General features: G+C 38.8%; 2 protein-coding genes across 3 annotated transcripts in view; both read right to left on the reverse strand.

The window, feature by feature from the left end:
* slc37a3 (solute carrier family 37 member 3) overlaps positions 1–14,350 on the reverse strand; it is a 307,587-nt gene that overhangs the window by 65,227 nt on the left and 228,010 nt on the right. The window lies entirely within an intron of this gene.
* large1 (LARGE xylosyl- and glucuronyltransferase 1) overlaps positions 1–14,350 on the reverse strand; it is a 42,675-nt gene that overhangs the window by 16,274 nt on the left and 12,051 nt on the right. For both annotated transcript variants that reach the window (XM_056260356.1, XM_056260355.1), the window contains exons 3-5: positions 9,133–9,437; positions 5,633–5,715; positions 5,157–5,280 (exon numbers count right to left, since the gene is read on the reverse strand). In XM_056260356.1, the coding sequence (XP_056116331.1) occupies positions 5,157–5,280; positions 5,633–5,715; positions 9,133–9,437 (512 nt within the window). The remainder of the gene's footprint in view (positions 1–5,156; positions 5,281–5,632; positions 5,716–9,132; positions 9,438–14,350) is intronic.

The raw sequence follows: 14,350 nt of genomic DNA on the forward strand, positions 1-14,350 counted from the left end.
CAGTGTTTGATGCATGGCAGTGTTTGATACATGGCAGTGTTTGATAAATGGCAGTGTTTGATACATGGCAGTGTTTGATGCATGGCAGTGTTTGATACATGGCAGTGTTTGATGCATGGCAGTGTTTGATACATGCCAGTGTTTGATACATGCCAGTGTTTGATACATGCCAGTGTTTGATACATGGCAGTGTTTGATACGTGGCAGTAGTGTTTGATACATGCCAGTGTTTGATACATGGCAGTGTTTGATACGTGGCAGTAGTGTTTGATACATGGCAGTGTTTGATGCATGGCAGTGTTTGATACATGCCAGTGTTTGATACGCGCCAGTGTTTGATGCATGGCAGTGTTTGATGCATGGCAGTCAGGGATGGAAATTAGCACCCGCCACCAGCCAAATGCGGGTGATTTTGTGTTGTGGCGGGTAAACTCGCTTCACCTACCGGCCACCGTGGCGGGTAAATAAAAATAGCATACTGTTTCACCTAGGGATGCAACGAATCCAGGATTCGGATTCGGATTCGGCCGAATATTGGGCTTTTTAACGGGGTTCGGTTTCTGCCGAACCTCAGAATTTTTTTTCCACCGAACCGAACCCTAGGCTTGCACTACGCGCGCTACGTCGAAGTCACCGATCAGTGAATGACATCAAAGTACCGCGTGAACGAATAGAGAGCAGACGGCTCCATGCTTTTGAATTGCTCTCGCGGGACTTTGATGTCATAAACTGATCTGTCTGTGCAGCGCCGGTTCAAGTCGAACAAGCCTGTAGTGTAACGCGTTGTGTCAGGAAGAAAAATAGGGATAGCTCACAGACTCACGGAGGCGATTGGCATCTCACAACTCGCACTTTATTCCACAATCGAACTTGTGTAACTGTCTGTCACACGTTCTACCGTCCACAGCGTTACTTAACAAAATAAGGTAAAAATGAGCATCAAACAGAAATAACCCGCATACATGGGCATGTGTTCGAGGCGCACGGCACATACAATACGGACTGCAGACAGTTCAACAGGAGCGCGCAGTTCTTAAAGGGGCCACACCTTATTTCCACTCGTCGTTACAGTAGGTGGGCCGTTCGAATGCAGTAGGCTGTGAGAAAGTGAAAATGGAACTCGTGAGCAGAAAAGGTGTTGTTTGGCAGTACTTTCAGTGAAAAGAAGGCAATTCAAGTCGAGCTACATGTTCAATTTGCAATGCCGATTTGTCTCATGGTGGCAAGGACTCTAAACAATAGGCTACACAACATCGCCGCTGTTAAAATGCATAATGTTGCTTATTCTTTTTTTTTTTACAGTTATAACAGTAAAAGTAGTGTTTATTATTTACAGTAATAAAATAAAATGAAAAATCCACTTTGTTTACTTCATTAATGTGTTTACTGTGTTAATGGACTGAGGATGAGAGTAGGATTCGGTATTCGGTTTCGGATTCGGCAGAATCTTAACCAGTGGATTCGGTATTCGGCCGAACCCCACAAATCTGGATTCGGTGCATCCCTAGTTTCACCCGGATGGCGGACACTTTTAGAGGAGGCACACCTTCAAACAAAATGTGGCGTTACATCGCAGGCGTAGAGGTCTGCAGAGAAAACATCATGGTGCGTTCACACCAGACGAGAATAGAGCGTCTGGCGCGAGTGATATGCCTGATGTGGTTCTAATGCACAACAAAGCAAATATTTTATCACATAAAACTTGATTTCAATATATGAGACATATTCATTTTGTATTGAATGCTATTTATTCCATTTCATATCTAGATTCTATTAAATATTGTTCTAATGTAAAGGCAACCAACATACTATAGCTCATAAATCCGTGTCTGGAGAGTGTTGTGTGAGAGAAAAAAAAATCACAGGACAGGTTAATTACTTTTGGAGGCTGGCTCAATTTATCATCAAAACAAAAATAAATGACAGATTAGGTGGATGAGGCCGAGGGTGAGAGAAAGAGAAAATGTCAGTATTTCATTGAGACTTGAGATTAAATGAACTGCTTAAGTATTCTTGTAGTATTCATTTTCACATGCAGTTACACATTGTCGGTTAAAAACAAGAAAGTGGCTGGTAAAAACATTGAGTGGCTGGTAGATTTTGAAATCCACCAGCCACAGTGGCCGGTGGACAAAAAAGTTAATTTCCATCCCTGATGGCAGTGTTTGATTCATGGCAGTGTTTGATACATGGCAGTGTTTGATAAATGGCAGTGTTTGATGCATGGCAGTGTTTGATACATGGCAGTGTTTGATACATGGCAGTGTTTGATGCATGGCAGTGTTTGATACATGGCAGTGTTTGATAAATGGCAGTGTTTGATACATGGCAGTGTTTGATACATGGCAGTGTTTGATGCATGGCAGTGTTTGATACATGGCAGTGTTTGATACATGGCAGTGTTTGATACATGGCAGTGTTTGATACGTGGCAGTGTTTGATACGTGGCAGTAGTGTTTGATACATGGCAGTGTTTGATGCATGGCAGTGTTTGATACATGGCAGTGTTTGATACATGGCAGTGTTTGATACGTGGCAGTAGTGTTTGATACATGGCAGTGTTTGATACGTGGCAGTAGTGTTTGATACATGGCAGTGTTTGATGCATGGCAGTGTTTGATACGCGGCAGTGTTTGATACATGCCAGTGTTTTGGGGCAAAAATGTGAGAGAGCCAAGATCCTTGGATGATAGGGATGTGCATCTCCATAGCTGAGGCCGATGCGATACGCATCTCGATGCAAAGCCAACGATACGATACATTAAAGATACATACAGTATAAGCAGCTACCGATGAGATGCAATTCGATTCACTACTATTACGATGCGGTGCGATCCGATTTCGATTCGATTCAACGCGATGCGATTCAATGTAATATGATGCAATGGAGAAAAATATAATGCAATTCAATATGGTATAGATAGTTAACTTTTATTTCTTTTATTCAGACATACAGCAAATCATAAAGTAGCTTAAGTGCCATCTGACTTTTAACGCATGGTTCTTTTATCTTTTTTCACAAAACCAAAAGATTAAATAAAAGCAGGTACTGTTTTAACATAAACAATTACAAAAATAAAAAAAACCTTTCACAAACAGGTCTTTCATAACTGTATTCAAATGTAAAAAAAAAAAACTATTATTGGCAGTCACAGGCTGCTGTAAACCAGATTAACTCAAATGTCCTACTTTAAGGTTTAAAGGTGCCTCTCAGGACACGCCTCGCACTCCGTAGTGTTGTGATACGTCATATTCATGTAGCAGCTGCAGCAGTCGTGATGGTCGTGATGAGAGAACGCGATTGAGCAACAGTTCAGAAAGGAGAAATCAATCTAGTCGACCTGGACGCAAATGAGGCGAAATCGAGTTCATCGCGCCGCAGGACCTCCAGACCCGCGTCAACGCGTCTTTGCATTGACTTAACATAGAAATCACTCGCTACAGACGCTCAATTTGCGTTCGGTGTGAACGCAGCAGTTACATAATAAAATATTGGTCACAAATGATTGGTCAGTTTCTAAATAGTAAAAGTATAGCGCATCTACTAATAATTATATATTAATAAATCGTTTTTTACTGATGCAGATGTTAGAAACGATGCATCGCGATACAAATGCAAACTTGTATCCGATGCACACTTATTTAAATCGATGCATCGCATCGTTAGCTTTTATGCCGATGCACTGATGCGAATCGGTGAATCTTACCATCCCTATTGGATGAAAAGTGCAGGGCAGGGCAGGGAAGGCCAAGTAAGGTAACCCATACCTGGAATTTGTCCTCTATATTTAACCCATCCACATTATAAGTAGTGAGTAGTGAACACACACACACCGCGAGCAGTGGGCAGCCATTCACTGCGGCGCCCAGGGTGAGACTGAGGGTTGAATGCCTTGCTCAAGAGCACCTAAGTCATTTCCTGTCGGTATTAAGAATCGAATCCGCGACTTTCGGGTTACAAGTCCAACTCTCTAACCATTAGGCCACAACTGCCCCAAAGCAACCTCACACATGGATGGTCTCAGGATGCTTCACTGTTGGCACGACAAAAGACTCGTGGTAGTATTCACCTTTTCTTCTCTGGATAATCGATTTTCCAGATGTCCCAAACAGTCGTAAGGGGGCTTCATCCGAAAAAATAACTTTGCAAAAAATAACCTTGTACTTCCCTGCAGAATTTTATTCTGTCCTTAATGTTTTTCTAGAAGAGAAGTGGCTTCTTTACTGCCCTTGTTGGCACCAGGCCATTATCCGAAAGTCTTTGCCTCACTGTGCAGTATTGGCACCGTTTGGAAGAAGTTGCTCTTGCAGGATGTTTTGATACATGGAAGTTTGATAGATGGCAGTGTTTTTGGGAAAAATTGTGAGAGACCCTAGACCCTTGGATGAAAAGTGAAGTGAAGGCCAAGTATGGTAACCCATACTCGGAATTTGTCCTCTACATTTAACACATCCAAGTTAGTGCACACACTTTAGGAGTAGTGGACAACTGCTGCCAATATTGAACGATATTGAACGATATTCACTGATGGTGACATGATTCCGTAGCCGACTACTCAGGAGGAGACTGTCCTGGTGCTTGCTGGACACTCTGGGATGTCCTGAAACCTTCTTTACTGCAGTTGAACCTCTCTCCTTGAAGTTCTTGATGATCCGGTAAATGGTTCTTTCAGGTGCAATATTCTTTGCAGTATTTCCTTTGGAAGTAACCATTGCTAACACATGACACAATGATTGGAAGCACTTCTTCCCTTCTTTTAAAGCAATTAGTCTGCTTCTATAATCCAATCAGAGTGATAGAGTGATTTCTCCTGACTAGTGCTCGTTCACACTTTGAAATGATTTTAGTTGGTCATTTTGTGCCAGTGCCAAAAAAGTGTGAAATTTGAAGTCAATTAGAAGTCAATAGTTTTATATTGGTCTGACATTTATGACAGTATTATAATTACAAGTAGTTTATTCATTAATAAACACTGCTTTAAATCCAAGTTGCGATTAATTTTACAGCTGGTTGATTTAGTTTATGAATCAGAATCTTTATTAAAGTTTTAATCTCTAAAAAGAAAATTAATCAGGAAAAATACTTCTGGCATCAAGGCTGCTGAAAATCTGCATTACCGTTGAGCTCTACTGAGCAAAGCAGTAGCCACACAAACCTTCAGCTCATCAGCGTCATAGAAGTTGACATGAACGGCCGGCACCATCCAGGTGTGAAAGAGGTCGGCCAGGATCTTCCGAGCGATGGAGTCCGTGATAATATGGAAGTGGAGTGGGTTCCGTCTGACACATAGTGGGAGAACAAACATTCGTTGTCACATTCGGTTTTCAGCATTCTTACTTTTATTACCCCATGCCTACCTTAAATGTCTAATAAAAGTCTTTACATACAAAGTATGTCTAGTACAAAAGGACTAATACCTATGATGAAAAGAGTGAAAGAGTGACTGGTAATTCCAACACCAACACTTTTGATGCACTTGGACACTCAAGCTCTGTTCAAAAACGTACTGAGCCGCCTTGCTGTCTACATAAGCAGCAACCTTCTGAGGCAACATCCTAACTGAATACTGCTCACGTTAAGGAGCCGTGAATATCCTCTGAATGCGGACAACCACAATGACTCTAAACTTACCTGTGAAACAGAACTGACTTGACCAAAGTGACGACATCTCTGCTCGCATTGTACCCCGCACACACGATGGCAATGTGAATGGTCTGTGATGAGAAAGACAAGTAGTGTTCACAACAGTCTGAATCACTACTATTGCAATACATAATGGTTTTAAAATATGACACTACATCTTCAAAATCAATTTTATAAAATGTAAAAGCCATAATGCTAGGTTGTTATGCAGTTTCTCAATGGCTGCTAGGGTGTTATGCTTTTCTTAAGAGTGTTCTGGATGGCTTCTACGGTGTTGCTGGGTGTGGTTGCAAGAGTGTTTTGGGTTATTTCTATTTTCATAGTCATTTCTACGCAGTTACTAGTGTGGTCATTGCTATGTAGATGCTAGGCTTTTCTGGATGGTTCCTAAAGTGTTCAGGAGTGGGTTTTAGGGCATTCCTATGCGTTTACTAAAATGTTCTGGATGGTTTCTTGGGTGCTCATATGCGGTTGCTAGAGTTTTCAAAGTGGGTGCTAGGGTATTGCTATGCTTTGCTATTGCTAGAGTGTTCAGGGTGATTTCTATGGCGGTGACATACAATTGCAAGAGAATTTCTTGGTTTCTAGGGCATTGCTACATAGTTGGTAGGCTGTTCTGGCTGGTTATAGGTTCTGAGTGGTTTCTAGGGAGTTGTTGTTGGGGGTGTAACGGTTCTCTGTAAAAAATGTTTTATAATAATCGAACCGTACCGTTCTCCACCCAGGGTTCAGCACGCACTTGCACTGCAGTTCATCTTAAATCTGACGACACATCTATAATATGGCTGTGCAAAAGTCTTTTTAGAGGTTTTAGCAATGGTATTATAACCTTATATAATTATTTCTCAGTTTCTTTATTAGAATAAAAAGGCAAGTATTTAGTGACCTCCCCTTAGACTTGAGCAATAGCAGGAACTTGGCTCTCTTAATCCTAAATGGAATGGAAAAAAACTGGAAGGCAAAGAAAATTTTCTAAATCTGATGAGAAGTTTCTCAGTTTCTTCTTTGAGAAACTGGAAGAAGCCCAGGAGGACAATAAATACTGTTTTTTGCTTAAAGAAGCCATTTTGTTCAGAATTTTTCGATGGATATGCTTTGCATGCGTTTCATGTGAGAGTAGCTGTCCAATCAACTGCTAGTAGGTAAATCAATTGCTGACATCACAGTTCATCACATGTGGGTGTTTTGCAGTTCAGCATGGCAATCGAAGGAGACAAGCTGCTGATAGAGCCGCCGCATGCATCATATAAAAATCTCCTGTCTGGGAACATTCTGGCTTTCCAATACGTTACAACAGCGATGGTCAAAAAACGTGGACAAAACTGTCACTCTTGGTAAACTTTGTTGCCGTGTGCTCTAGTGTGACCAGTTATTTGCGCAGGGTGTTGATAGCGTGTGAGCGCAGGTGAGACCACAGACTGCTTTTCTGTTTAAACACACTCTTAGTGCTAATTCAGACAGGCACAAAACAATAACGGAAGCGCTGGGCAGGACTCAACAATAAGGACCGCCCGATGGCCCGGGGGTGGCGTGAAAGATGCGGACGGAACAGTCACTGTCCCGATTGGGTCAGTGCTGCACCATCACAAAAGTTTATCATTTGCACATGTTTTTAAGCCTCGCCAACTTAAACATTCAAGCATAAGAAGATGCGAAAGAGAACTTGCACACGCTGTGTAAGAAGTTTTGTGTGTGCACACATCTGAAGCGCACACATGGAAAGCCGCGTCTCGCCACCTGAATACTAAATTGAGCTCACTTAAATGAAGTCTTTTTGCACTTAAACAGAAAATTATGTCAACTGATATGTCTTAAATCAGTGGTTCTCAACTGGTTTGACTATGGGACCTACTTTTTCCTATGGTCATAAGGCCGCAACCCAATTTATTTGGACCTATTTATTGGAAATTTGAACTAATTCCTAAAAGATTACATAAATAATTGTAAAAAATAATAATAAATTTACTTTTTTTTTAAAGAAGAAAAAAAAAGCACATTTATTTCACAAAAATGGTTGACACACAAGTACCATCCCACTTTACCAACCAGTTTTTGTTAATTCAATAGAGTTAGTAAGTTGGTACCACAGTCATTTAAAAATATATTGAAGTCATTGAAAATAAAGTGTTATTTTACCATGGTAAATACACAATACTAACATGAACTGTTAATGCAACTTTCGGACACTAATCCTGATTAACAGAATGAACATCATACCTGCGTGCAAATCCTTCATAGCTAACACACAACATACCAGTTAAGTCATTTATTGGTACTTTTTTGTAATTTTATAACTTACTAATAATAGTCAACTACACTACGATGTTGCAAGCTCGTAATTTTGTGCATTATATATAGTGAAGTGATATACTATGCGCCTCCGCATTTGCCTGAGACTTTTTATTTTGTTACAAGTTACGAAAATGACGTTAGAATAATGACACTTACGTATAGCCTAACAACATCTCATCTGACCGCAGATACTGAATCAGGACAACGTGTTTTTCTCAGGCACTCTTTACTTAAACAATCAAAACAACTTTCACATACGTCTTTCAAAATAAAAGTCTTGATTTAGAAACCCACCAGTTGAGAAACACTGTCTTAAATAAACAATGTTACCATTTTAGTTGTACTTCTCTTTTTATCTCCTGGTTATGGGCAGATAGAAAGAGAGGGAAGTTTAATGTATTTTCTTTTTGGGATTATCTTGTTCTAGGTAATTTATAAATAATTTTGAATTAGTTAGTTAAATTGTGTTTGTTATTTTGGCCTAGCTCTCCCCTGAAGTTTATTCCCTATGTTTGTTAATTTACTTCAACATTGTTGTTTCTGTTATCTCTGATATTTATCATTTCGTATCTTTTCAAATTAAAACAATATTATTTTGAACTGGTGTTTGTGTTGACTCTGGGACGGGAGGTTGAGTTGTCCTGGTTCTCTCTCCAAGTTTATTTATTTATTTTATTTTAGTAATTTATTTTTGTTACTGACTCTCCAACCCTTGATGGGTAGTTATGTAATGAGCTGTTGCTGGTTGATTATTTGTTCCTTTTTTCTTTATTTTTATTTAACAGTAGTTCTTTTTTTCACCCGTGAATATAGCACATACCGATCCGTACCAAAGCCGTGACCCTGAAACTGTAAATTAAACCGTTACACTTCTAAATGTTATGCAGTTGCTAGAGCATTCTGGGTGGTATCTAGGGTGTTGCCATGCAGTAACTAGGGGATTTCTAGAGCGTTGACAAAGTTGCAATTGTGTTGTGTTCTTGGTTTCTAGGGCCTTTCTATGCAGTTGCTAAAGGGATCTTTCTGACCAGTTTCTGATACAAATTTGACATCACAAGCAAGTTAAAAAAGTTTCCATCCATCCCTCCTTCAGTGTACTCTGTGGGATTTGTTCACTTGTTTTGCCATCCAAAATCATAAAATCGTAAGCCCGATCAATAAGTTAAGTAACAGCACACAGAATACAGAATACTAACCTCACATTTGTTCACCACAGGCTGAGGCACACAGTCCGAGCTGTTGCCCGAGGCAACTCCTTTTTTAGCCTCGCTATCACCTGTACCCTCTTCAGTGGAATGGGTGTGCAAGTGGTTGCCTTGGCGACCGTTGCTATGATGGCTGCTATGGGTCGGGACCCTGGGCAACAGGCTAATCTCTCTCCGCAGCGCATGGTTATGTTCCTCCACGTCTCGTAGCCGCAGCTCCAAAGCCTGATGCTCGGCGGCCGCACCGATCAGCACCGATGACTGAGGATCCAACGGTGACAGAGACAGCGGTTTGACTGAGGAGGAAACAGAGACAGATCGAGGATCATTTACTAGTTGAACATCTGCTGCAATAAAGCTTGTCAAATGTCCAAATTATGAGTGCAGATGCACTTTTTCTAAGGGTACACAAACATAACAATGCAATAAACATAACCGCTTCAAAATTCACATTTTCAGTATGGGTGTGTGTAATTTACACAGGAGAACAAAACAAAGTATCATCAAGTTAACCACAGCCTTTATTTGACTTGATTTAATTAATTTAATGGAAAAACCCCATAGAATCTCAAGGGAACCACAGGTGAATTGGTCTTCTGGGATTGACGTCATCCCTGCAGCACTCTTTTGTTGCTCTGGGCTTTTTCTTCCTCTTTTTTTTTTTCTCTGGATGGTTTCTTGGGACTCTGCTCTTCCTCTCTACCTGAGTTCTGCCTTCCTGGAAAACTGGGTAAAAGCCGTAAGCCAGACTGAAGTCCTGAATGACATCTCTCTTTCTCTCTTTTATTTTATAAACTTACACTATACCTCTCTCTCTCTCTCTCTCTGGTAACATTCTACATACATCCTGGTACAATTAACTATGTTTTATTAACTTTTTTGTCACCAATGCAAGTGTAACCATAACCAAATACTGTTATTAAACCCTATAAACATCTAGTTTCGATTCAGTATTGACATTAAAGTGCTACCTATTGCAAATTTGCAATAGTCAAGTCAAGTCACTTTTATTTATATGACGCTTTATACAATATAGATTGTTTCAAAGCAGCTTTATAGAGATAACAGGAAAATAATGCAACAAACTTTGTTTCTAGAAGAAAATAGCATCATAGTCAAGGTAGCAGCACAAAAATATACTCAGCAAAACAAAACAAAATAATTACAAATATTTTTTTTTCTGACAGTGTAGAATGAACCCATGTTACACGGCTTACGAACATACAAGAAACATGCATGATGATCCGGCTGCGTCTGTGTTGTATAATTTAGTAGATCACGCGCAGAACTTTCCATTCCCATCGGCGCTGTTTTGGGATTGTGCTCTCACGCTAATTTACCCTGTTTTGTAAATCTAGCCCTTAGTCTTCTACTGCACTTAAACTCACTTCAGTTCGTTTCCAAGGCAAGGCAACATTTATACGTTTTTTCATCAGATATATATATATATATATATATATATTTATTTATTTATTTATTTTTGTAAGTAATTTCACTTACATATACATCACAATAGAGAAGAAAAGACTCCGGCAACTTCTGTTTCATGCCGACTTTAAAAATATATTTACTTTTCATGAAATACATTCAACAGATGTCAATACAGATGTTAATTTCAGACTAAATTAACTGTTGCATTTATTTTGATATGTTCAACTCAAATAATCACTTAAGTGACATTGAGAGATAACAATGTTTAAAATATGTGCCGATAACTTTTCACAAAAAAAAAACGTTTGCCTACAATTTGAAAGCAGCAAAACAATATATAAAATACAAGTATTATATTTGTCTTTAAAAAAGGACATTTGAGCTCAAACTGTGTGTTAACAGCTAAGATGACCCTAGTGAAAAATAAATATACTTAAATATATTTGAAATACGTTTATTTTATGCTAAGTATACTACAAATACATTGAGATATTTATGTACTTAATATAAATACCCAGCAATTGTACTTTTAGCATAGTAAATTGGTATACTTAAATTAAATACTGCTTAAAAATATTTAATCATTTATACTGCTAAATTAAACAAATGTTGTACTTTAGTTATCCAGAAAGAGTGCTGAAGTTCAACTAAAGATCTACTTAAGTATAATTGATTGTGCTAAAGTGGAACTATTCCAAGTATACTTCAGGTACACTTTAAATATCTTGCATTTAAAGAGTGATTTTAAACAGAGATCATACTATCCTTTCTAATAGTGATTTCAAAATACATTTTAGGTGATGGCGCAGTGGATAAGACACATGCCTTTGGTGTGAGAGAACCGGGTTCGAATCCACTGCGAGACACCAATGTGTCCCTGAGCAAGACACTTAACCCCTAGTTGCTCCAGAGGCGTGCGACCTCTGACATATATAGCAATTGTAAGTCGCTTTGGATAAAAGCGTCAGATAAATGAATAAATGTAAAATGTAAATGTAAGTCTCAAGTGATATGTCAGTAAATATGTTAATGGATTTGTAGTATACTTAGTATGACAAATGTATTTTAAATACATTTTGGTCGTTTTTTTTCACCAGGGGTAGAATGTATTGCAAGAACACATTCACATGTCAAAATTCAACACATTATTTGACCTGTTCAACATCAGTGAGCATGAATCAGAGCAGTATAATATTTAATCCACATTAATAAAGTGACAGCAAAGACATTAACTTTTTCAGCCAAAAGTCATTAAAAGCCAGTGGAGTAAATCACCAGTTTTAGACAGGCTACAGTGACTTAATTAATTCAGCACACAGTGAAAATACACTTCACTGTGGTCAACTATAAAGTCTAAGAGTAGTGGAATGAACTAGAACAAGAAAATTCTGTACATGTTTATATCACTGTTACATGTCAACATTTAGTAGAGCCACAAAAAAATCATTTAACTTACATTACTCTACAAAATAATCTTTTTCAACTTTTTTCTTCATTTTTTCAGATTACTGTTTTTTTTTAAGTCAATGTCTAACAGTTGCATTATGTAATTACGTTTTTCTTTATCCGTATATAAACGGCTTAAGCATAAACCGATCGACACAGGTAGATTTTGCCCATTACTCCGATTTCTTCTGGCATGGAAACAACTTATCCTGCATTCTTATTGAAGTATTAATTTAATTTTTCAAATACCGCCAAACAATTGCTGCATCTATTCAATGGTCACAAAGAGCGCTATGTAGACACTTTATTTCAATAGTCCACTTTAGATATTCTACTAACTATAAGTAACTTTGCAACTACATTTCAACTTTTTCTACTAACCCGGACCCTAACACCTAACCAAAGAGTCTACTAATACTCTAATGAGAATGTACAGTCAAACCAAAATGTATTCAGGCACCTTCAACATTTCTCACATTATCACAGTTTGTTTGCTATAGTTTAGAAAATGGTAGTTATTAAATCAGTTGATATTTCACTGGTTTTGGCCGTCCTTCTGTTCTGTCTCACAAATGAATTTGGCTGAATATCTGTCAGTTGTTAAATTTAAGTACACAATTAGATAATACCAATTTAGCTCAACCAATTACCAAGCAATGCTTTCTTTTGTTCAGTCTGTGGTGTAAAAAGGTCACATTAGCAATTAAAGAAAAAACACTGAAGCAAAACATGGTCAGGCCAAAGTGTCTGATTAAATTTGTGTGTCAGTAAATTTAAAGTGTCCCAAATTTGTATAAATTTTACTGGTAGTTGACTATGAAAAATGTTTGGGTATAATAAGTCACAGTTTACTTTATTTTGCTATCTTCACTTACATAAATGAACTACACTCACCTAAAGGATTGAACCTGTTCAATTTCTCATTAATGCAATTATCTAATCAACCAATCACTTGGCAGTTGCTTCAATGCATTTAGGGGTGTGGTCCTGGTCAAGACAATCTCCTGAACTCCAAACTGAATGTCAGAATGGGAAAGAAAGGTGATTTAAGCAATTTTGAGCGTGGCATGGTTGTTGGTGCCAGACGGGCCGGTCTGAGTATTTCACAATCTGCTCAGTTACTGTGATTTTCATGCACAACCATTTCTAGGGTTTACAAAGAATGGTGTGAAAAGGGAAAAACATCCAGTATGCGGCAGTCCTGTGGGCGAAAATGCCTTGTTGATGCTAGAGGTCAGAGGAGAATGGGCCGACTGATTCAAGCTGATAGAAGAGCAACTTTGACTGAAATAACCACTCGTTACAACCGAGGTATGCAGCAAAGCATTTGTGAAGCCACAACACGCACAACCTTGAGGCGGATGGGCTACAACAGCAGAAGACCCCACCGGGTACCACTCATCTCCACTACAAATAGGAAAAAGAGGCTACAATTTGCAAGAGCTCACCAAAATTGGACAGTTGAAGACTGGAAAAATGTTGCCTGGTCTGATGAGTCTCGATTTCTGTTGAGACATTCAGATGGTAGAGTCAGAATTTGGCGTAAGCAGAATGAGAACATGGATCCATCATGCCTTGTTACCACTGTGCAGGCTGGTGGTGGTGTAATGGTGTGGGGGATGTTTTCTTGGCACACTTTAGGCCCCTTAGTGCCAATTGGGCATCGTTTAAATGCCACGGCCTACCTGAGCATTGTTTCTGACCATGTCCATCCCTTTATGGCCACCATGTACCCATCCTCTGATGGCTACTTCCAGCAGGATAATGCACCATGTCACAAAGCTCGAATCATTTCAAATTGGTTTCTTGAACATGACAATGAGTTCACGGTACTAAAATGGCCCCCACAGTCACCAGATCTCAACCCAATAGAGCATCCTTGGGATGTGGTGGAACGGGAGCTTCGTGCCCTGGATGTGCATCCCACAAATCTCCATCAACTGCAAGATGCTATCCAATCAATATGGGCCAACATTTCTAAAGAATGCTTTCAGCATCTTGTTGAATCAATGCCACATAGAATTAAGGCAGTTCTGAAGGCGAAAGTGGGTCAAACACAGTATTAGTATGCTGTTCCTAATAATCCTTTAGGTGAGTGTATAGTGTCCTGCACCCACTAGTAAAACATATCAAAAATTATACCTTGTGTCTATGGGGTTAGAATTGTTGCATTATTCCAAATAAATAGATTGAGATTCACAAATACATGTAAAGAGATTCACAAAAATGTTTCAAATTCACAAATAAATAGATTAAGATCCACAAATAAATGTAAAGAGTTTCACAAAAAAAAAAAAAAATTTACAAATAAAAAAGATTTGCACTTTTTTTT

Source organism: Rhinichthys klamathensis, unplaced genomic scaffold, assembly GCF_029890125.1.
Source record: "Rhinichthys klamathensis goyatoka isolate OS25496 unplaced genomic scaffold, OSU_Roscu_1.1 h1tg000176l_1, whole genome shotgun sequence".
Classification (NCBI taxonomy): domain Eukaryota; kingdom Metazoa; phylum Chordata; class Actinopteri; order Cypriniformes; family Leuciscidae; genus Rhinichthys; species Rhinichthys klamathensis.